At 39.9% G+C, this 26,084-nt stretch overlaps 1 protein-coding gene across 8 annotated transcripts in view; it reads right to left on the reverse strand.

Moving 5' to 3' along the window:
• Positions 1-26,084, reverse strand: part of STARD13 (StAR related lipid transfer domain containing 13) — a 324,501-nt gene that overhangs the window by 59,904 nt on the left and 238,513 nt on the right. For all 8 annotated transcript variants that reach the window (XM_081214555.1, XM_081214552.1, XM_081214550.1 and 5 more), the window contains 2 exons: positions 17,587-17,658; positions 14,738-14,819 (listed from right to left, as the gene is read on the reverse strand). Coding sequence is in view for 5 of the 8 variants with exons in the window: in XM_081214552.1 (XP_081070678.1) it covers positions 14,738-14,819; positions 17,587-17,658 (154 nt within the window). In the remaining 3 variants the exon portion in view is untranslated. The remainder of the gene's footprint in view (positions 1-14,737; positions 14,820-17,586; positions 17,659-26,084) is intronic.

The raw sequence follows: 26,084 nt of genomic DNA on the forward strand, positions 1-26,084 counted from the left end.
CTGTGCAGGGAGCTACTGAACAAGAAGCAGATGGCCTGGTGGGATCTGCCGGCTGGCAGCCTTGATGAAATGTGGATGCTCTAGCAACAGGAGGTGTGAAGAGAGAGGACCTTCAAGATGGTGGAGGAGTAAGACATGGAGATCACTTTCCTCCCCACAAATACATCAAAAATACATCTACATGTGGAACAACTCCTACAGAACACCCACTGAACACTGTCAGAAGACCTCAGACTTCCCAAAAGCTGTGTGGCTGATAGGTCTTGGTGCTCCAGCCAGCTGTCAGGCCTGAGCCTCTGAGGTGGGAGAGCCGAGTTCAGGACACTGGATCACCAGAGACCTCCCGGCCCCACATAATATCAGTCGGCGAGAGCTCTCCCAGAGATCTCCATCTCAGCATTAAGACCCAGCTCCACTCAACGACCAGCAAGCTACAGTGCTGGACACCCTATGCCAAACAAATAGCAAGACAGGAACACAACCCCACCCATTAGTAGAGAGGCTGCCTAAAATTGTAATAAGTTCACAGACACCCCAAAACACACTACCGGACGTGGTCCTGCCCACCAGAAAGACAAGATCCAGCCTCATCCACCAGAGCACAGGCACCAGTACCCTCCACCAGGAAGCCTACACACCCCACTGAACCAACCTTACCCACTGGGGGCAGACAAAAAAACAGTGGGAACTATGAACCTAGAGCCTGAGAAAAGGAGATACCAAACACAGTAAGTAAAGCAAAATGAGAAGACAAAGAAATATGCAGCAGATGAAGGAGCAAGGCAAAAACCCACCAGACCTAACAAATGAAGAGGAAATAGGCAGTCTACCTGAAAAAGAATTCAGAGTAATGATAGTAAAGATGATCCAAAATCTTAGAAATAGAAGGGAGAAAATACAAGAAATGTTTAATAAGGACCTAGAAGAACTAAAGAGCAAACAAACAATGATGAACAACACAATAAATGAAATTAAAAATTCTCTAGAAGGAATCAATAGCAGAATAACTGAGGCAGAAGAACAGATAAGTGACCTGGAAGATAAAATAGTGGAAATAACTACTGCAGAGCAGAATAAAGAAAAAAGAATGAAAAGAATTGAGGACAGTCTCAGAGACCTCTGGGACAACATTAAATACACCAACATTCGAATTATAGGGGTCCCAGAAGAAGAGAAAAAAAGAAAGGGACTGAGAAAATATTTGAAGAGATTATAGTTGAAAACTTTCCTAATATGGGAAAGGAAACAGTCAATCAAGTCCAGGAAGCGCAGAGAGTCCCATACAGGATAAATCCAAGGAGAAACACGTGAAGACACATATTAATCAAGCTATCAAAAATTAAATACAAAGAAAAAATATTGAAAGCAGCAAGGGAAAAACAACAAATAACACACAAGGGAATCCCCATAAGGTTAACAGCTGATCTTTCAGCAGAAACTCTGTAAGCCAGAGGGAGTGGCAGGACATATTTAAAGTGATGAAAGGGAAAAACCTACAAACAAGATTCCTCTACCCAGCAAGGATCTCACTGAGATTCAGTGGAGAAATTAAAACCTTTACAGACAAGCAAAAGCTAAGAGAATTCAGCACCACCAAACTAGCTTTGCAACAAATGCTAAAAGAACTTCTCTAGACAGGAAACACAAGAGAAGGATAAGACCTACAATAACAAATGCAAAACAATTAACAAAATGGTAATAGGAATATACATATCGATAATTACGTTAAATGTAAATGGATTAAATGCTCTGACCAAAAGACACAGACTGGCTGAATGGATACAATAAACAAGACCCATACATATGCTATCTACAAGACACCCACTTCAGACCTAGGGACACATACAGACCGAAAGTGAGGGGATTCTATGCACATGGAAATAAAAAGAAAGCTGGAGTACCAATTCTCATATCAGACAAAATAGACTTTAAAATAAAGACTATTACAAGAGACAAAGGAGGACACTACATAATGATCAAAGAATCAATCCAAGAAGAAGATATAACAATTATAAACATTTATGCACCCAACATAGGAGCACCTCAATACATAAAGCAAATACTAACAGCCATAAAAGGGGAAATCGACAGTAACACAATCATAGTAGGGGACATTAACACCCCACTTTCACCTATGGAAAGATCAACCAAAAAGAAAATAATAAGGAAACACAAGCTTTAAATGACACATTACACAAGATGGAATTAATTGATATTTATAGGACATTCCATGCAAAAACAACAGAATACACTTTTTTCTCAAGTGCTCATGGAACATTCTCCAGGATAGATCATATCTTGGGTCACAAATCAAGCCTTGGTAAATTTAAGAAAATTGAAATTGTATGAAGTATCTTTTCCGACCACAACACTATGAGACTACATATCAATTACAGGAAAAAAAAACTGTAAAAAATACAAACACCGGGATGCTAAAGAATACGCTACTAAATAACCAAGAGATCACTGAAGAAATCAAAGAGGAAATCAAAAAATACTTAGAAACAAATGACAATGGAAAATTGATGACCCAAAACCTATGGGATGCAGCAAAAGCGATTCTAAGAGGGAAGTATATAGCAATAAAATCCTACCTCAAGAAACAAGTAAAATCTCACATAAACAACCTAACCTTACACCTAAAGCAATTAGAGGAAGAAGAACAAAAAAACCACAAAGTTAGCCAATGGAAAGAAATCATAAAGACCAGATCAGAAATAAATAAAAAAGAAATGAAGGAAACGATAGCAAAGATCAATAAAACTAAAAGCTGGTTCTTGAGAAGAAAAACAAAATTGATAAACCATTAGCCAGACTCATCAAGAAAAAAAGGGAGAAGACTCAAATCAACAGAATTAGAAATGGAAAAGGAGAAGTAACAACTGACACTGCAGAAATACAAAAGACCAAGAGAGATTACTACAAGCAACTCTATGCCAATAAAATGGACAACCTGGAAGAAATGGACAAATTCTTAGAAAAGCACAACCTTCCAAGACTGAACCAGGAAGAAATAGAAAATATGAACAGAGCAATCAGAAGTAATGAAATTGAAACTGTGATTAAAAATCCTCCAACAAACAAAAGCCTAGGACCTGATGGCTTCACAGGCGAATTCTATCAAACATTTAGAGAAGAGCTAACACCTATCCTTCTCAAACTCTTCCAAAATATAGCAGAGGGAGGAACACTCTCAAACTCATTCTACAAGGCCACCATCACCCTGATAACAAAACCAGACAAAGATGTCACAAAAGAAGAAAACTACAGGCCACTATCACTGAGGAACATAGATATAAAAATCCCCAACAAAATACTAGCAAACAGAATCCAGCAGCACATTAGAAGGATCATACGCCATGATCAAGTGGGGTTTATCCAAGACATGCAAAGATTCTTCAATATATGCAAATCAGTCAATGTGATACACCATATTAACAAATTGAAGGATAAAAACCATATGATCCTCTCAATAGATGCAGAAAAAGCTTTCAACAAAATTCAACACCCATTTATGATAAAACCTCTCCAGAAAGTAGGCATAGAGGGAACTTACCTCAACGTAATAAAGGCTATATATGACAAACCCACAGCCAACATCATTCTCAACGGTGAAAAACTGAAACTATTTCCACTAAGATCAGGAACAAGACAAGGTTTCCCACTCTCACCACTATTATTTAACGTAGTTTTGGAATTTTTAGCCACAGCAATCAGAGACAAAAAAGAACTAAGAGGAATCTAAATCAGCAAAGAAGAAATAAAACTGTCACTGTTTGCAGATGACATGATACTCTACATAGAGAATCCTAAAGATGCTACCAGAAGACTACTAGAGCTAACTAATGAATTTGGTAAAGTTGCAGGATACAAAATTAATGGATAGAAATGTGCTGCATTTCTATACACTAATGATGAAAAATCGGAAAGAGAAATTAAGGAAACACTCCCATGTACCACTGCAACAAAGAGAATAAAATACCTAGGAATAAGCCTACCTAAGGAGACAAAACACCTGTATGAAGAAAACTATAAGACACTGAGGAAAGTAATTTAAGATGATACAAACAGATGGAGAGATATACCATGTTCTTGGATTGGAAGAATCAACACTGTGAAAATGACTATACTACCCTAAGCAATCTACAGATTCACTGCAATCCCTATCAAACTACCAATGGCATTTTTCACAAAACTAGAACAAAAAGTTTCACAATTTGTATGGAAACACAAAAGACCCCAAATAGCTAAAGCAATCTTGAGAAAGAAAAATGTAGCTGGAGGAATCAGGCTTCCTAACTTCAGACTATACTACAAAGCTAAAGTAATCAAGACAGTATGGTACTGGCACAAAAACAGAAAGATAGATCAATGGAACAGGATAGAAAGCCCAGAGATAGACCCACGTATATATGGTCACCTTATCTTTGATAAAGGAGGCAAGAATATACAATGGAGAAAAGACAGCCTCTTCAATAAGTGGTTCTGGGAAATTGGACAGCTACATGTAAAAGAATGAACTTAGAACACTCCCTAACACCATACACAAAAATAAACTCAAAATGGATTAAAGACCTAAATGTAAGGTCAGACACTATCAAACTCTGAGAGGAAAACATAGGCAGAACACTCTATGACATAAATCACAGCAAGATCCTTTTTGACCCACCTCCTAGAGAAATGGAAATAAATACAAAAATAAACAAATGGGACCTAATGAACCTTAAAAGTTTTGCACAGCAAAAGAAACCAGAAACAAGACAAAAAGACAACCCTCAGAATGGGAGAAGATATTTGCAAATGAAGCAAGTGACAGAGGATTAATCTCCAAAATATACAAGCAGCTCATGCAGCTCAATATCAAAAAAGCAAACAACCCAATTCAAAAATGGGCAGAAGACCTAAATAGACATTTCTCCAGAGAAGATATACAGATTGGCAACAAATACATGAAAGGATGCTCAACATCACTAATCATTAGAGAAATGCAAAAGAAAACTACAATGTGTCACCTCACACCAGTCAGAATGGCCATCATTAAAAAATCCACAAAAAATAAATGCTGGAGAGAGTGTGGAGAAAAGGGAACCCTCCTACACTGTTGCTGGGAATGTAAATTGATACAGCCACTATGGAGAACAGTAGGAGGTTCCTTAAAAAACTAAAAATAGAACTACCATACGACCCAGCAATCCCAGTACTGGGCATATACCCTGAGAAAACCGTATCTCAGAGTCATGTACCACAGTGTTCACTGCAGCAGTATTTACAATAGCCAGGACATGGAAGCAACCTAAGTGTCCAACGACAGATGAATGGATAAAGAAGATGTGGCACATATATACAATGGAATATTACTCAGCCATAAAAAGAAACAAAATTGAGTTATTTGTAGTGAGATGGATGGACCTAGAGTATGTCATACAGAGTGAAGTAAGTCAGAAAGAGAAAAACAAATACCATTATGCTAACACATATATATGGAATCTAAAAAAATAAAAATGCTTTGAAAAACTTAGGGCAGGCCAGGAATAAAGATGCAGACGTAGAGAATGGACTTGAGGACATGGGGAGGGGGAAGGGTAAGCTGGGCCGAAGTGAGAGAGTGGCATGGACACATATACACTACCAAATGTAAACTAGATAGCTAGTGGGAAGCAGCCGCATAGCACAGGGAGATCAGCTCGGTGCTTTGTGACCACCTAGAGGGGTGGGATAGGGAGGGTAGGAGGGAGACGCAAGAGGGAGGGTCTATGGGGATACATGTATATGTATAACCGATTCACTTTGTTATACAGCAGAATCTAACACAACAATATAAAGCAGTTATACCCCAATAAAGATGTTAAAAAAATATATAGAAAGATCAATGTTTTTCATGTGGGAAATCCCCTATCTTTGACCCTTCCATGTCTGTACTTGTCTGTACTCCATGGCTGTTCCCGTTCTATACAGGCTACCTTGGGGTGAGGTTTCTGGTGGCAGGTAGGGGTGGGGATGAAGATGCGTTTCCTGCACATTAAATTAGTTATAAAAACAAAAGTGAAAGTTGAAAATAACCACATCAAAATTTCATGTGTTCTTATCTGGGTAATTCCTACTGGCATTTTAGGGTCATTTTCCCAGGAAGCTGTCGCTGAAGCCCTTTCCCCCTTAGCTATCCTGTACTTAGAGTGATTACATCATTTGTCCAAGTAAGTCATTACTCATTTCTCAACCTAGGCACCGTGGGCATCTGTGGACAGAGAATTGCTTGTGGGGGGGTGCTACCTTGTGCATTGTGGGAGGCACCGTGGGCATCTGTGGACAGAGAATTGCTTGTGGGGGGGTGCTACCTTGTGCATTGTGGGAGGCACCGTGGGCATCTGTGGACAGAGAATTGCTTGTGGGGGGTGCTACCTTGTGCATTGTGGGAGGCTAGCAGCATCTCTGGCCCCACCCATTAGATGCCAGTAGCATCCCCCCAGGTGTGACAAGCAAAAACGTTCCCAGACCTCGAGACAGGGCAAACTGCTGCCCCATCTCGGGTTGAGAACCACAGCATTAGCCTGAGATCTCAGGGTGAGGATTCTGTCTCATTTGTCTCCGTAGTAAAGTAAGGCCCTCAAGAGACAGCCTTAATGAAATGAATTGAAGGAACAGTTGACAAAGTACCGCTACTCTCCAACAGTAAATCGGTTCTAAACTCTTCACGAAAGAACAAAGTGTGCTTTAAACTCTTACTTTAATATGATTATGTTTTTACAGTTGAGGTCCATGAAGGCACAAATGCAATGAGAATTTCTAACCTTGGGACTTACAAGTTAAATTCAGAAAATCACAAGGCAACATAAAACATCTTGGGAAGAATTACCTTTAAAGGAGGACATGAAAAACACTCCAAATTGGGTTTCACAAAAAGACCTAAGCTCTCTTTGGAAACTCCAGAAGCAGCCTGTGTGGCTTTGAATCCTAGCAGTGCTATTTACTAACTGTAAATCGACAAGTTATTTCATACCTCTGTGCCTCTGTTTCCTCATCTGTAAAATGGGAATGATGTTAGAGCCTATCTTATAGGGTTGTTATGAGAACTAAATGAGTAAATATCTGTACGATACTTAGAGCCATGCTTGGTGGGCACTTTGTGTTCTAAAGAAATGAAATCACCCCTTATTGGGATTTGTATTTAATTTATAGATTCAGAATTTCAAAATGACCATGATTATCATGTAACCACCTATATCCTTCTCCCAATGATTTGTCTATGGTTTCAGTCTAGGTAATTGTCACAAATTATTATATGACATAACACAATATATAACATTGTACATTTTCTGTGATATTCTTAAAGGGAAAATTTAAAGTATATTATCCATTTTCATAGATTACCATTATTTAAAATGAATAATATTACTTAAATAACTCAAATCAAATATGTGCCTTTGTGTGTAGAGGCAAGCTGTAAAAATCACTTTTGTCAGCATTCTTTCTTACCCTCTCCCTCATCCCACATTATAATCCATTGTCATTAGTTGTCCTTTTAAATACAAAGGGCAGTGACAGATGCACTATAATCCTAATCAATTCCATATCTCCATAAAACAGTACTGAACAAGGTGAATGCCCTTGTTTTATACATGTTGTGATTAGTTACTACTTATTAACAACATAAGTTAGGCAGATCTAACATTAAATTAGAAATTCAGAGATCATCTTGGGCATCAAGGCCCTATGTTAGCAGTCTGAGAAAATGTCCCAAACCAAAATGCTAATAGAACATGCCACTTCTTAAAAATCTCATTCAGGAGCTTTGACTTGCTGCAATTCGCCTTAAAGGTGACAAACTTTGCAAGGTATTGTGATACCTTGGCTATGCCTGCATTTTGAGATGGTTAGTTTCATTTAGCTCATCCAGGTACTTAGACTTGCAATTAGCTTTTCATTACTCACAGGGGAAATTATTTTTCAATTACAAATTCAATCAAAACACATCAAAACAGAATTATAATTGTGGTTGCTAAGTAACAGAGACTGCACTGTTCTGACTTGCAGTAACAAATATTTACAGACGGCTACTGTGTACTGGTGCTGTCAGAGTTGCAGAAGCAATGGTGAGGCATGGTCACCATTCTGGAGGTTCACACCTTCACTAAAGACAGCCAACCTGTCTGGTTTCTGAGACCTGAACATGAGAGCCACACATCCACATATGCCCAGCCAGGCATCGGTCCTCCCAGCCACGGACATCCTTAGTACAATCTATTTTTTCAAGCCAATGAAAAGTTAACACTGCTCAACAACTCTCCAAATGTAAATCGGGACCCAGGATATTAATAGTCCACACAGGAGAGAAACTTCCAGACAAAAAAAGGTGAGTAAAATTCTTGTGGGTGACATTTACAGGAGACCTTCAGCTCTCTTGTTTTCATTTGCCTACCTGGCAGAAGCTAAGTGCCCTCTGGCTATGATTCCCGTTAGGATTCTGCATTAGCTCAGCATTTCAAATATGCATGAGAAATGTAGAGCCCACAAAGCTTTAAAACTAAAACATGAGACCAGCTCTATCACTGTGTCTGCAGTGCGCGAGGAAGCAAACGAATAAAATCACAAGCCCTTATTGCTCTCCAGGCATTAATCATAATGTACCATGTGAGTGGGTGAGTGTCTAGTTAACTGCTCGTCAATCTCAAAGTTTGAAAAGTGCTGTCACTGCCCTCAGGCTGGAAGTCTTCCTTCCGCCTGCTTTCAGGAAATCTGTGTCTTGAAGGAACTCATAAGGAAGGCAAAGAAATTCCACGGGTGTTCCCTTCAGCCAAGCTACCTCCATCTCTGCCTACCTACCCTGCCTGTTTCTTTTGATCACCCCGCCGTGACGACTCCTTTGGCCTCTCTTCTACCCACTGCTCCTGCGCCCTGAGAATCTCAGCTCACATACCTCCAGCCAAATGCTTTTCTTATTTCATAATATTTTTGGAGACGTAGCTGTCCTAAGAATTATTCCAGTGATAACAACCTCCTGCCACTCTAACCAATTTTACACAAGCTGGGCCCTTATCAAGAGCACTGTGGTGTCTGGCGTTGTTGCATTCCCACATGTTTATGCAGTACTGTCTTTTGGGTACGTCTGTATGAATCCTGCTATGGGCTGAATCAGAGATGGGTCATGGGTTCTACAAGAGAAGGCTTCCTAATTTTTCTGGCTGACACTACCTTATTATGCAGAACTTTTTATCTTGAAATGATTTCTATACTGGCTAATCTATATCATGGCTGAAAGTTTTTTTGTTTTTTTTTTAAAGTCAACTTGGATGGGTAAGTCCAAAACTTAGTCAAGGCACCTTAGATCACATGCAGCAGTGAGTAGATGAAGATTTACCACCCATGTGTTTGAGATTCAAAGCTTGACCCACTCAGACACATATGTCATCCAATGAATAGAACTGCACAATCAGAAGCGGTTTGCTCCTACAATCCTGATTTTAAAATATGGAATGAAATTTTTATTCTCGGTTTACAATGTAATCCTTGATTTATATTTTAAAAGTCTATGCGTAAGCTACTAGAACTAATGAGTAAGTGTAGAAAGACTGCAGGATGCAAATGAACAATATCCCCCAAAACCCAAAATACTAGCAATGAACAATTGGAGCCCGAAACAATAAAAAACAGTACTATTTAGAATAGCACCACAAAACATGAAATTCTTTTTTTTTTTTTTTTTTTTTTTTTTGCGGTATGTGGGCCTCTCACTGTTGTGGCCTCTCCCGTTGTGGAGCACAGGCTCCGGACGCGCAGGCTCAGCGGCCATGGCTCACGGGCCCAGCCGCTCCGCGGCATGTGGGATCTTCCCGGACCGGGGCACGAACCCGTGTCCCCTGCATCGGCAGGCGGACTCTCAACCACTGCGCCACCAGGGAAGCCCAAAAACATGAAATTCTTAAGTACTTTCAAGTACGCGTATTACCCATATGCTGAAAACTACAAGTTAGGCTTAAAAAAAAAAAGAAATCAAAAGAGACCTAAATGGAGACATGTACCATGTTTATGAATCAGAAGTCTTGTTACTGTTAAGATATCAATTCTTCCCTAACTCATCTATAGAGTCAACACAATCCAAATCAATACTCCAGTAGGATTTTAAAAATTGATATCAACAAGCTGTTTTTAAATTTATATGGAAAGGCAGAGGAACTAGAATAGCCAAAACAATCCTGGCAAAGAAGAACAAAGTTGGAGGACACACACTACTGGATTCCAAGACATACACAAAGCTAACTAATCAAGTGCCATATTGATGAAAGAATAGACACATAGATAAACTGAACAGAACAGAGAGTCTAGAAATAGACTCATGCATATGTGGTCAATTGATTTACAATATAAGTGCAAAGGCAATTCAATGAAGAAAGTATAGTCTTTCAACATGGTGGTCAACCAATGGGATATTGATAAGCAAAAAATGAATCTTGAGCCATACTTTTTACCTTCTAAAAAATTTACTTGAAATGGATCATCAACTTACACATAAAACATAAAACTGAAATTTCCAGAAGAAAAACAAAGGAGAAAATAGTTGTGACCTTACGTTAGGCAAAATTTCTTAGGTGTGACATAAAAAACATGAAAAAGAAAGATAAACTGGACTCCAATAAAATTCAAAACTTCTGTGAAGGACATTGTTAAGAGATTGAAAAAATAAGCTACAGACTGGCAGAAAATATAAAAACTCAATAAGAAAACAAACAACCAAATTTTAAAAATAGGCAAAAGACTCAAACAGACACTTTACTAGAGAAGATATATGAATGGCAAATAAGCACATGAAAAGACATTCAACATCATTACTCATTAAGGACATACAAATTTAAATCACAATGAGAAACACTAGACACCTATTAGAATGGTTAAAAACAAAACAAAACAAAAACTGACAACACCAAGTACCAACAAAGATGTGGAGCAACTGGAACGCTCATACATCGTTGGTGGTAATACAAAATGGTATGGTCACTTTGGAAATGTTTGGTGGTCTCTTAAAAAGTTCAAATATACTTATCATATGCACCCCACAATCCCATTCCTAGGAACTTACCCAAAAGAAATGAAAACTTATGTACACACAAAAACTTGAATATGAATGTTTATAGGGGTGTTACAGCCACCCAAAGTGGAAACAACTCAAATGTTCTTCATCTGGTGAATGGATAGACAAATTGTAGTATATCCACACAATGGAATACTACTGAGCAATTATATTGATTGATACACGCAACACAGATGAATCTTAGGTGCATTAGTGAAACAAAGGCAGACTCAAAAGGCTACATACTATTTGATTTCACTTATATAGCATTCTGGAAAAGGCAAAACTATGGGTACAAGAACCAAATCAGTGGTTGCCAAGGGTTGAGAGTAGGTTGATGACAAAGGTGAACCAGGGAATTTTTTTAGGTGATGGAGCTGTTCTATATCTTGGTTGTGGTGGTGGTTACGTGATTGTAGGCATTTATCAAAACTCAAAGAACTGTATACTGAAAATAGTGAATTTTGCTTTATAAATATACAGAACACCTTGACTTAAAGAAAATATAGATTTAAAAATTCAACTGGGATGATTTCACTTATATATGGAACCTAAAAGACAAAATAAGCAAATATATCTAAACAGAAACAGAATCATAGATACAGAAAACAAATAGGTGGTAGCCAGATGGGAGGCGGGTGGAGGGAGGAGAGAAATAGGTAAGGGAGATTAAGGGGTACAAATCTTCATTTACAGAATTATGAGTCACAGGTATAAAATGTACAATATGGGGAATATAGTCCATAATTATGTAATATCTCTGTATGGCGATAGATGACAACCAAACTTACTGTGGTGATCATTTTGAAATGTATAGAAATATAGAATCACTATGTTATATACCAGGAACTAACATAGAGTTGTAGGTCAATTATACTTCAAAAACAAACAAACTTACAGAAAAAAGATCAGATCTGTGGCTACCTGAGGTGGGGGGAGGGGGCATTGGATGAAGGTGATCAAAAGGTACAAACTTCCAGTTAAAAGATAAATAAGTAGTAGAGATGTAATGTACAAAATGATAAAGATAATTAATACTGCTGTATGTGTCACATATCTGAACACTGTTGAGAGTAAATCGTAAGAGTTCTCATCACAAGGAAAAATTTTTTTTCCTATTTCTTTAATGTATCTATATGAGGTGGTGAATGCTCACTAAACCTATTGTGGTAAACATTTCATGATTATGTAAGTCTAACCATTATGCTGTACACTTTAAATGTATACAGTGCTGTATGTCAATTACATCTCAATAAAACTGGGGGAAAAACAACAAAAGGCATGATTGGAGAATCAAAGATCTATGAGTATGCAAGAAAATTCAATTGGGAAAAAGATAATGTAATATAATACAATTAACAATAAAAATTATTTCTTTTAAAAAATGCCAGCTTACTAGTAAAAATACTCTTGGTTAAAACTAGGAGGGAGGGCTTCCCTGGTGGCGCAGTGGTTGGGAGTCCGCCTGCCGATGCAGGGGGCGCGGGTTCGTGCCCCGGTCTGGGAGGATCCCGCGTGCCGCGGGGCGGCTGGGCCCGTGGGCCGTGGCCGCTGGGCCTGCGCGTCCGGAGCCTGTGCTCCGCGGCGGGAGACGCCGCAGTGGTGAGAGGCCCGCGTATCGCAAAAAAAAAAAAAAAACAAACTAAGAGGGAAAACTCAGGATGAGGTGGTGGTGGAATAGTTCTGAGTTGGATGAAGCCTTGGTGTACATCAGACATGCTGAGGAGAAAACATTGCTTTTCCAGTTCATTGCCTTTAAAGAATTACAACCAGGACTTCCCTGGTGGCGCAGTAGTTAAGAATCCGCCTGCCAATGCAGGGGACACAGGTTCGAGCCCTGGTCCGGGAAGATCCCACATGCTGCGGAGCAGCTAAGCCTGCGTGCCACAACTATTAAGCCTGCGCTCTAGAGCCCTTGAGTGGCAACTACTGAGACCGCATGCCGTGTCTACTGAAGACCGTGCACCTAGAGCCCGTGCTCCGCAACAAGAGAAGCCACCGCAATGAGAAGACCGTGCACTGCAACAAGGAGTAGCCCCCACTCGCTGCAACTAGAGAAAGCCCGCATGCTGCAACGAAGACCCAGTGCAGCCAAAAATAAAATAAAATAAATTTATATATATATATATAAAAGAATTACAACCAAACTACCCATTCTTCTCATAAACGCTCACAAATGGCATTTTGTGCTTGTTTGTTTTTGAGTCCAAATAGCCAGTTCCTGCAATTTGTGATTTAAAGAGCTCTTTACTTCTCTACCCACTTAAGTAAACCCACAGTAATGCTTTCCTTCAACATTCAGAGATCATTCCTTAACGCAAATCTATCTTCATATAGGAATCACAGAGTAACCAGCTTATGAACGCAGAAATATATATGTCCACAGAACCAGCAAGCCTATGGTTATTTATATACTATTCTAATATATATTGGTGTGTCCTTATCTTGACAAAAGTTTTCCTCATCATTACTTTCCTCTTAAACTATCTTTTCTTTTCTCTCTTTTTTTTTTTTTTGGCTGTGTTGGGTCTTCATTGCTGCGCACGGGCTTTCTCTAGAGCACAGGCTCATTAGTTGTGGTGCACGGGCTTAGTTGCTCCGCAGCATGTGGGGTCTTCCTGGACCAGGGCTCGAACCCGTGTCCCCTGCATTGGCAGGCGGATCCTTAACCACTGCGCCAGGGCTCAAACCCATGTCCCCTGCATTGGCAGGCAGATTCTTAACCACTGTGCCACCAGGGAAGTCTCTAAACTACCATCTTTTCTATGTCAAATGCAGAATGTACGAGAAAAAAATGTTGGACTGCAAGTTATGAGGACTGCAGTTTTAAAGTCAGTTTAGCCCATAACTAGCTCTGTAGCCTTGGAAAAATGACTCACCTCCTGTAACTAATATTTATTTCCAGCTCTGACCTCTCGCCAGGGCTTTAGTTAGGAAACTTCAAATTCCTACAGACACATAGAACCTCTCATGCACATTTAGTTATTCAGAGATATTGATTACATTGGCATCTTTTATTATTACTCAAATTATAATTATTTTATTTGTTCATGTATGCTTCATTTCTTCAGTTAGATTTCTCCAACCAGATTAGACATTCTCTGAGGGGAGGGAGTTATTCATCTATACAACTTGGTCTCCTTATATCATCACATAGTGAAGGCTTAAATACTTCAGGTTGCAGATATAATTACTTGAGCTTACATATTCTAGTTTGCTGATATAATCATTTGTCTTTGCAAAAAATACAGCTGAGTTTGACATACTCATGGAGCTCTACAGGGCCCTCCCTGACCACTCATTCTCTGGTCCCCCACAATGCCTTCTCCCACTAACCCACCCACACCCCATCACTGTCTATAGCCTCAGTTTGTTTTACTTTTTTAACATAGCTTAACACTCTCTGAGATAATCTCTCCTTCTCCCCCTTTTTCTCTCTCTCACTCTCTCTTTTTCCCAATCTATTGTCTGAAGCTTCCTACTAGGATTTAAGCTCCATGAAACCAGGGACTGATCATGGTCACCATAATACACTTATAGCCTGGACCCATGCCTGGCATATAGTAGGTACTCAATAAGTACTTACTGAATTGTTGTTGAACTCACCCCTCAATATAGTGATAACTATTAGACACTGAACAATCAAAAGAAACAAAAATACTTCACATGATTTACCTGTAAAGAGGTTCTACAAGGTCTTTTTCAAGAAAATCATGATCGTTCTTGACAGCCACAATGTTGATGGGAAATTGTGAGTCTGAAAGAGACAAAGAGAGACAAAGGAGTTTATGCACCTCGTTTTATCTGAATGGGCACCAATATCTTCAGGCCACCATGTTTCTGTACTCATGGCTGATTTTAACAGCAGTTATTCCCCATTGACAGGTGTGTTGGTAATGTTTAGAGAGCAGAAAGTTTTACTTTTATCCCAATAAATGCTTTTAAGAATACAAAAAAGTGTGAAATATGAAAATAACCAAGTGTTTGACCTTGGATAGGACTGCATACCAAGTGCCTGCAGTTTTATAGCTCATCACTATCACTGACTTTTGCCTGTATGGAGAACTCTCCCACTCTCACCATCCACCTAAGGTGGAGGTTGCTGACTTCTGTCCTGATCAGTTCATGAAATACTTAGTTTGGCAGATTTTTTTTTTCCTTCAGAAAGGAAAATACCAGAAGCTCAATGGCCTCAAGTATTTTACTTTGTAGCAAAATCTTGAGTCACTTTGGAGTATCAGCAAAATACTCAAACAACTGATTCTATCCAATAAAAAATGAGAAATTCCAACATTGTAACTTTTCTCCCACAGACTACTCATGCCAGATTTGGAGGTCATGGGCAATGCTCAGGTCATGGTGTTAATTTTAGGTACCTCATTTGTGGAGGTAAAAATCTGGAGATCATTGGAATAAAGTCCATGGCCAAATCTAACCATCAATGTTGGTCCATTATCATCATCCTACCATTCTTTCTCTTTCTCATCTTATATTTGACATTTGCCAATCATAATAAATCTAAGGGTAACAATTTTCTTACTGCAAGTAGAAAAGAGAAACAATTCCTCTTCTGGTGAAAAAAAGTGAATTCCAGAGTGAATTCCGGACGGTGCCTGAATGTAGACTGTCTCATTCTGCTAGAGAGGGAGTTAAATGTGTAGTCATGAGGAACACAGACATGGAAGCCCAGCTGCTCTGGCTTTAGTCGTGGCTCTGCTACTCACTAGCTGTAGACTGTGGGCAAATCACTTAACCTCCTCTGGGACTCTGTTTCCTCATCTGTAAAATGGGGATGATGATAATTATAATACCTCCCCTATGGTATTGTGAATATTAAATGAATAGTACATGTACAGTGCTTTGAACAGTAGCTGGCATATAGTAAGCTCTATAAAAGTATTTGTTCTTATTCTTATTACATCCATTAAATGCATGTGGCTTAAACACAATCTGACAAGCCCATCTCACTTATGCGATATCTTGTTAGTCATTTATAGACTCTTCATATTTAAATTGCATAGTATTTTGAGTGCACATTACAGTAGAAAATCTATCTCATGAAGGAGCATTCTGACTCTTCCACTTTATAATCTTGTAAAAGTCACTTAACCTTTTTGGGTCTCTCATAATCAGTGCATTGCTGGTGGGGGTGGGGGAATAGCAGCTGCTTAGACCAAAACTGTAAGACCCTCCTCCTTGTCTAAAAGGCTATGGTTTTTTGAAAGCTTTTATCAGAGACTTTAGACTTCACAGCACATTCAGAATTTAAGTGAGAGAAGTAGAAGGTTTTTTGTTTGTTTTGTTTTTTTTAATATAAAACTGAGCTTCTAGGTGAATAGATGAGACTCACCAGTGAGTAAAGGTTAATTTTGTTGATTCTTTCCATCCTACATGAATTTCACGTCATCAGGAACAGAAGTCTATACTGTCTAGTGTACTACATGTGCTCAGTTTACCCCTGAAGATTCACTCTCCACTTTTCTGTAAACCGCTTTGTGCCCCAGGATCAGCTGTGGTTGGCATTCAAGGGGATCCACGTCCTCTGCTTCCTTTTGTGTTTGGCCAATGGGAAGCCCTGGCTGGAGATAGAGGGAGGGAGGAGTGTGAGGTCAGGGCATTCACTCTCCTGGTTGTCTCCAGGGGAGGCTGCCATCACCAGCTGTGTCCTCCACTCCTAGGGCCTGCTCTGAGATCTTCTCTCCTTCTAGGTTCTGGACCCTCTCCCTCCATTTATGGCTTTGGGCCTAGGGTAGTGACAGCTCTGCTGCTACGAGCTCTGGACTCCTGGACTGTTCGTCATGGTTTCCTATGCCCTGCCCACATCTTTGTAATGAACACTTTTAGAAATAAATCCCCCTCAGATTGTCTTGAGTAGGCTATCTGCTTACTGCTGGGATCCTGACTAATTCACTATATAACTATCCAGGAAGCAGATGCTTTGGTTATAATTTTAGGTATCAATAAGATAAAGGTGAGTAGGTTTATTAACTGTCAAAACATCAATGGAAGTAAGTATGATGCTGGCAATAGAAGCACCTTACTTAAAACCCTGAAAAATAACATCCGATCCATGTTACATCTTAAGCATTTTCAGGTTAAGTAAACAGAACTCAAGAAAAGTCTCAAGATAAATTAGTTTTGTGATTTCTAGGAAATTTATCAACAATTCATTTATTGTACTTTCAAGAAAACACAGAGTGACGAAAAAGCACGGAGAAGGATAAGGAAGGAAGTGCAGAAAAGCTGCTGATGGCAGAACACTGGAAGGAAAAGGCAGAGCTGGGATCAGCGGTAGAAATGAGAAGTAGAAAGAGCAAAGCGAAAAGTAAAGAAGGGAGAAGCAGGGAGGGAAGCAAGCCTCACTCCTAAACCGGCATCAGTATAAGCCCTGGGCATTGCAAAGATGGAGGCAAGGAGAAAGCAAGGAGAAAAAATGGTTGAGAAAGATTTGGAAGTCAAAACACACCACAGGACATATTTTGAATTTATTCTCTTTATAAAGAGAGAAGACAAGCCCAACTTACCTTCATATAACTGAGCGTACTGCGGAAACCCGGCAGCACGGAGCCAGTCACATGCTTCCTTGGCCTCAATTTCTGAAAAATACAACAAAGGGAAATGTGTGAGTCCAGCGGCCACCCACTGGTCTCTACCTCAGCAATCAATGAGGAACTGGTGAGCACTGTGCATGTTATTACAAAGCAAAATCGTTCTCAGGTAAGTCTGTGTAAGTAACCTACCCAGAAATGGGTATAAAGTGAGCAGGTATAACAAAGGTACTTGTTATGTGTCTACTAAGATTGTCTTCAATGTTGATCCGTAAGTGTTTGGATAATAGCAAAACCACAGACTACAGAACACAAAGGCTGGGTTTCAGGGAGGGAAAAATGTCTTATTTATACACTAGGGAACCAGGGGACTAAGGAGGAGGCGGAAAAACTTCCTTATGATTTTTTTTAAATAAATTGTTTTAAACTTTCAAAGATAAAGCTAAGACTATTTATTCTACATTCCTTTATTCTTTTACTCTGGGGATAATGAAAGAACGAATACAACTGGGCAGTTTGTGAAAATGTTTTTTCTCATGAAGAAAGGTATTAACAAAAATCCAATGTTTTACTATTTCTTTAATTTTACTAATGGCTTTAATTCCAAATGCCTTGTAATAAGATGTGCATTCATCAAGCACATTCTAATGATTTTCAAGCTGCAGAGTGCAGCATGGAACAGTAAAGCTGGTTATCTGGAATTGAGACATGTGTTTGACAGGGCTGCTAGAATCTCTGAGGGCCAACCCCAAGAGGTTGATATGTCCTTTGGGTGACCAATTTTGGTGTGGACATACCAAGAGTGCATGGGACCACCTGCCTGGAGAACTTGGGAGGGAGATGGGGAGAGTCTACAGTATGTGAACCAGGTCACTTTTCGACCTCGTGAATCCTGGATCATTTCCCAACCACAACTCTGTTAGATAAATATGAATGCAGGGGAAAAGAAGTTCATCTGTCAAAAGTCCAGTTTCTCCAAACAAAATTAAACAGCCGATTATAACAGGTCTCTACCCAGGCCTCTTCCTCTGCTGTTGGGAGGGAGCCCGGTCAGGTCATTGTATTTCCATTTACTCTGACGTTCGTTTTCCCCTGTAGCCAAAGTTGGAGAGTACCAGGTGTTCTTGGGATCACTTCATAAAAACAATCCACGCTAGCATCAGCAGTGGGCCAGAGACTGCAACCTACGTTGAAAGCTCAGTGTCTTTGCAGCATAATGTTCAATGTGACAGAGCCATCTGGTCTATGTTAGGAAAACAGACCAAAGGTCAGAACATCCACAGGCTCCAAAGGGAAGAGCAAAAGCCTAGAGCCCCGTCCCACTGATCTGGTTGGATATGGGTTGAGATATGTTATTAAATCCAGGGAAACAGGGCCTGTGGTGGCCCCTGTCCCAGAGTCCCTGCTTCTTTTGGCATCCCCTAATCCACTGTCATTCCAGAGACTGATGATTTCTAAATCTTGGTTTTTTTCTCTGACATGAGGGTTTTGTTACATACTTACTACCAGCACAGACCTAATAGGTCTCCTTCCTGCCTTGTACACATCATTCAGAAATATCTGGGGCACCAAGCTGGAAGTAAAAGCATTTCTATGAGGAGGGGTGAGACCCACAAGTGCAGTTCAAAATGAATTGGCTGGATTGTACTGTATTGGCTAACTTGGGTTTTCCCTTTGGAAGGTACAAAGGGCAATTATTGTACATCTCTAAAGTTTTATTTAGTTCTCATTTGAGAGTCCTTATGTGAAGGATTCCACTTTGATAACTGCGCAAGTACTTCAGGGGAAGTAGGAAATGCACATTCTGACTGTAACGTGGAGAAAATGTGAGTCACTCCCGAGTCAAAGATAGGCTGTTGCCTTCTAAAATTTCAAGCTTCAGATTTGCTTTCTTCTCCAACATACTACAGTGGCTAGTGATGAGAAAATACCTAATTTCTAGACATGCTCTAAACAGTTATGAGTCAGCAAGTCTTAGAGAGGAGCACAGAATTCTGTTATGTGAACTACATGAATAGTATGCCTTTTTCTATTTTATTATTGCTTTTACTATTATTGAAATGTACTGTTAAGCAGGAGAGCCCCAGAGAGACAGACCACGAAGAAGAAATGGGGGCGACTTGGAAGGCAGGAGCTCTGCCACACAGCAAACTCAAAGGGGAGCAGGAAGTAGCTTGTAAGGGAGCGGACACTCCACCAGATGCTGTGGTAAGGACAGAGAGCTGGGGGAGAGGTGGGCAGCAGGGGTCCTCATGGGAAGACTCTCTTTGAAACGAAGACTCTGGGTGGGCAGTGGAAGAGGGCTCAGGCTAGCCTAGGAGATTTTATTTAAAAGGCTCCCTAGATAACTTCATTTTGTTTTTTTCATAAGAGTAACCTAGATAATGAACTGAAACTCTACCCATACAAAATCTTAACCAGAACCCAGGTAAATCAAACTCTCAAATAAGCTGATTTTTAAAAATGGGTTGGCATTTTGTTTTTAAGTCTCCCAGGCAAAAGACAACAAAAGCTGCAATGAGTAAATAATAAATGAGAAGAAGCCACATCCCAGCCACTCCCCACACCTAACTTGCTGTTCTATTTCTTAAATGTTTCCCAAACATATTCCCCCTACTCTTAAGGGCAAAACCACCTAGTGACAAAGCAAACAAACAAAATAATGGAGCACAATTAACCACTATCAAACGTGACTTTGCCCATCAAGTTGAGTTGGAGATAAAAAGAGCCTTACGATTCCTACTGATTCCCCACAGCCCCTACTAACACCTGTCAGCCAAATGCTAATGCTTTCCCGGGGGCGTATTACCCATGCAACAGCCAAAATGCCTGGAGAAGTAAGAAGGAACCATTACTGCCAGTGTCATGTTTCACAAGGCCTACATAATGAGAGTTAAATGACATTTGAGGAGAATGTGAAAATCTCTTTTCCACTGAGCTCTTGCTTAGCCAGCACAAAATTATGTAAAAGCTTTAAGGGCCATTCAAATCACATTTTGACAGTTTTATTTGTTCCCCATTTCCAACCCACACCTGGCCCTGTGGCATCTCCAGGGCTAAAAGGCAAAGCACCAACCTTCTGCAAGTCTCCTGCAGCAAACCTAAGTGTGGGGAGAAACCAGAGAATGCCCTTGACAGACTGGCCTACTGATATCGACCATGGTAACCACATTGTAACTGGAGAAAATTCAGTCTGTTTGCCTCTGGATATGATAGGATTTCAATAGAATTTTTGTAATTATTATATATAAACATCATTTCCATTTTACTCTAGAGTGAGCATCTGTTTTTGCTTGCCCAACATCCTTCCCCGCTCGCTCGGATAACAGAGCCTCTTCTACATGGTTTAGGTGGGCCCGACGCTCCTGGTCCCCTCCAACCACATTCTTTGGCCCTATCACCACCACCCACATGGATGACCTGCTCCTTAAGAGAACCCATTCCCCTAAGTCCAAGGAAACCAAGGAGTCTTGGGATATTAAGTCAACAGTTGTTTGGGGGCTGAAATCAACTGGTTGAAGAGGGAGATATTCAGTTTTTCAATTGGTAGCTTGACCTGCACAAAAGCCAAGCAAACCTTTTCAATTGATAAATAAAGAAGATAGTTTGGCACTTGGCATGCTCTTCCATCACATATCTGTGATTCTACTTGGGGGAAAGTCACTCACTTTGCCTCAGTTGCCTTTCCTACATGCTTAGACCATGATCGGACCTCTGTCCAGAGACAGACACAGCAGAGGGAGGCTGTCTCATTGGGTGCCCGAGTGGCTGCACATCAAAGGGCATGAGAACGAAGTCACTGTGGAAATTACCATAGCCTGTGACACTGGTTTTAGAAAGTATTATCACATCTTAATTACATGTGCTCAGTGTTAAAAACTTATAAAAATACAGAAAGGCACAATTGTCCCATTAGTTAACATAATTCAGTATATGTTATTTGTCAAACTGGTAGTGATGGTAATATCTTTGGTTGACTACTTTCTGCATATAACAAAATACATTGTGAATATTTTCCCATATCATGGTATTGTTGGTAAAAATGGAAAATTAACTTTGTTTTGAGAATGATGCTTATTTTTTAAATACCTAATTTTTTTTTTTTTTTGCGGTACGCGGGCCTCTCACTGCTGTGGCCTCTCCCGTTGTGGAGCACAGGCTCCGGACGTGCAGGCTCAGCGGCCATGGCCCACGGGCCCAGTCGCTCCGCGGCACGTGGGATCCTCCCGGACCGGGGCACGAACCCGCGTCCCCTGCATCGGCAGGCGGACTCTCAACCACTGCGCCACCAGGGAAGCCCATAAATACCTAGTTTTTGAATACTGCCAATTGAGCTGACAACATCAAGGTAGCCAAGAGGAAACCGTTCAGTAGGTCTTCATCAACACAGTCTGACTGTAGAGAAGGCTGGAAGCCTATGTGAGTTAAAAGAGATTTACAAGCTGTTCCTTTAAGGAAATATCACCCGATGTTTGTACCGTCAGGTGGACAAGGCTCCAGAGGGCCTCAGTCAAGTAAGGAGTTGTACTGAGCGCAGCAAATTTACCGCCCAGGGTTGCAGGCCTCCTTTCTTGTTACTCACTGAATTTTTAAACTGGTGCTTCTAAAGTGCTCGGAACAGTGTGTTCTCCTACCTAAGCATTTAAATACATTTTTTAAAAAATTTACATTATTCTCGGCATAGCAAATACTTTTTCCATAGCTAACCCAAGGGGATACTCTTCTTTCTAAATACCCAAAGGGATACTCTTCTTTCTAAGGGACACTCTTCTTCTAAACCAAAAATTCAAATTAGGGCCAAATTAAGTATTATTATCATCACAAAATTAGCTGGCTAGAAGGAACCTGGTTTACCGTGGAAAGTTTAAGGCATATGTATTTATGTTCTTCTTACAAATCTCCTGGAATTTTGATGGACAAACTGGCTCCAATTTAAGTAGGTCTTAAACATTCTTAACGTTCATTCTTAAACGTTCATTAAGAGTACTCAAGAGAAGTTGGGAAAAAAAGACAACATGGATCTCCATGTGATTTAGAAAAGTGGGCTTGAGAACAGTGTTTTGTTTTTTTCATTTAAACTGGCTGACATGGTGGGCACCCTGCTTCTGAAAGATTATGGGTGACTCAACCACCACAAGATGTCTGCAGTTGACGCAATTATCACTATTAAAGCATATCCAAGGTATTAACATTTCAACAGACTCATGGTTGTCGGCTTAGGATGGTTTGCACGGCTGAGTTAGCTTCATTATTCACGAATTTCTTCAGACAAATGACTCCTTTGTTTTCAGATGAAATTTCTCAAGTGAAGTCCCTATTTATTGAAGCTGTGTTTATTCCATAGGCTGTATTTATTCCACAGGCTAGGCCAAATTTGTCAAAACCAGTGCCAGAGTATCCATTCTGTCCATATGTGGACGAGAATGATGCAAGCATTAATATTATGTAGGACCATGCACTACCACCATCATCCTTCTCCCGGGAGGGCTTTATAACCCTCAGCACAGGTTCAGGAGGGAACACCAAGTTTTGTAGTAACAACAGGCTTTGATTTAGATCCCATGTCATGGCAACAGGATACATCTTTTTGCATTCTTTGAATTATATAATATATTTATTGCAATGTGTAAAAGGCCTGAACAAGTCTTAAATGTATACCAAGTATAATTATTTTCTAATGTGCATAACATTTTATTTCCATGATATTCTAAGTTACTAATAGAATTAAAGTATGGGTTATTTTAGAAATTTAAGATTATTAATCTCTGCACATTCAAATCAGTGAACCAAGTGATAAACAGCCATTTTATCTCCCCATAACTTAAGGCAACCTTTTTTCTGATGTGTAGAAAAATATTTTGCACTCAGCTAATATATAACTATAGAAGAAAGAAATAGGAAGATGTATATATCCTGAGGACACCTAATTGTACTCAGTTAAGATGGAGAATCATGGCTGGGTTTATGTGTACTATTTTCCTGAAAGCAAGAGTAACAGACATGCTGAGACGTACTATTCCATCACCAATTCTTAACACTAGCCTTATTTCTCAGGTTGTAAAGTATCTTCTGCAAGCTGGATTCATAGCAAATCTAGCCACTTAAAAGTAATTTCTATTAGAGTGAAAAAAAATCAAGCAAATTCTATACCTAAATAGAAGGTCTATTCTTAGTCACTCAAGGGTTGTTTTTAATCTCTCTTTTTCAGCCTTTTTGGGGAAAACATATAATATATATAATTTATTATTTGTTTACTATTAAATTTTTTATGTGACTATAAATTAAATTATATATTTTAATATATTTAACAAATTCTACATACATTTTACACAACCATAAATTTAAAATTCTAAATAAAATTATATATTTTATATAATTATAAATTTATAATGAAAACACACACACACTCTAATACGTTCCTAATGAGTCCCTGCTCTTTCCAGCTACCAGGGAACTTGCAGTTCTCATCCAACTGGGAAGCATGTGCTTTCCCAGCCCACTGATGTCCGGCTTGGCCACATGACGCACTCTGGCCAACGAAACGTGGGCAGAAGCAATGAATGCGAGTTTCAAGCAAAACTCTTCAAAAGCCATCACCTAGTTCTGCCAGCTCTCCTACCCTTCCCTTGACCATGAGGCTGGCATGTCTCAGAGGCTATTCTTCAGCCTGGGTCCTGGAATGACGACACAGGGGACAAAGCCACAGCAGAGCAGCTGCTGACACGTTATGTGAGCAAGCAATAAACTTCCGTTGCCTTATGCCACTACAATTTGGGGGACAACTTGTTACAGTGGCATAATCTAGCTTAAGCTAATTTAGCACAGCTGCCAGCTGTGCCTTTTATAGATGAAGCATAGGGATGCACTACAAACTTTTATTTCAACTTGAGGCTGTTCCTGGATATCCGTTAGTGTGTCAGAAAGGAACACAGTCAGTCTCCATAATAATTTCTGCCTGGAATTCTGCTTCTCTGCCTACAGTACCTGGCCTGTATGAAATGTTAAAATGTAAACAATTCTTTCACGCCCATCTGTCACATGGATCCACACGAGTGTGTGTGCACACATTACAAACACACACACTTTTTCTCTCACCTACACATACACACTTACATCACAGAAAATCGAAAGTTCAGTTGCAACTGAACAAGGAACAGAAATACTATCCTCCATGCCCATATTCCTAATAGTATGAAAACAAGAACAAAGATCACAAACCTCTCCCCCACACCCCCGCAATCAATCTCAAAGAAAAAGAAAGCAGAAAATATATGTTCTACTAGCCAAATAGTTTCTGAACAGATTGTTTTGACTCCAGTTTTCCATGAGGCAGGGTAGCTCTTTATTCTCTCCTTTCATTTGGTACAGATTGTTCCCACCAGGCACTTGCGGTATCTCTCAGGGAGGCTGCATGCATACACAAGCACATGAACATCCCCAGCCTTGCGAGGTTGTGGAGCCACTGCCTACCACTAAATCCCAAGAGACTCTTGGGGATGGAGTCAGTTATGCAACTGAAATGCAAGGTAGGGGAACACAGAACTGATTCAGACAATTAGAAAGAGGGTTGCAATTTGCCACCCTTGGCCAAGGTACCTCCATATTGACCCACCAAAATAATAGAATCTTGAGGAACCTTTCTTGGGACAAGGGTATGAAGATTCTGGAGATGGCTTCTCTCTCTCACTTGGCTTCTTTGGCTTCAATTGGAAAGGTGAAGAATAAGAGTCCATGGCAGCTAACTTGATGCTGGCTCTCAGGAGCAGAAGCTCTAACTTCCACAAGGTCAGCCAAATGGCCAGAATCAGAAGGGTCCCTGTCTATTCACTGTGTCATGCCCATGACTTTTTGTCCAGGGAAGAGCAACTGCTTTGGACAAGTCCTACCACCACTAAGAAGTCAGGTATCTTGGCTTTGGACAGGTATTCTTCTATCCTATATTGCTTTAAGACTTACCCTTTAAATGTTAAAAAAAAATTATTCATGTCTTTAGGGAATAAAACCCCTTCTATATCTATTTTCAGATATATCTGGATGTCTATACTTATAAAGGCTTATCTGCTATTCCAGCTGCTTAGCCCAACTCTTTTATAATTGTGGGTACTGCAATTACACCAGAAGCTTTCATGATATCAGGGAAAATTGTTCCACACAGGCATCAGAAGGAGCACAGATCTGTCTGGATAAAATAACTACAAGAATCCTACAGACCCTATTCATGTCTTTCACTCCTCATAGGGCTGGCACAGCAAGATACAACGTCACCAAAGCTTCTGACTCTCAACTCAAGGCTTTGTGCATTTAATTTTTAGCAACTCTAATACCTGGATCAGTCAAAACTCATGTTTGCTTAATTTAATCCCAAGATAAGATGTGCACAACTCAAGTGTAATTTTACTATCTGACTATACATAAAAACTTCATGGTGTATGTGTGTGTGTTTTATTTTAAAATATTTACTGGGATAAATTTTT

The sequence above is a fragment of the Mesoplodon bidens genome, assembly GCF_964165515.1.
Source record: "Mesoplodon bidens genome assembly, chromosome: 17".
NCBI classification, from domain to species: Eukaryota; Metazoa; Chordata; class Mammalia; order Artiodactyla; family Ziphiidae; genus Mesoplodon; species Mesoplodon bidens.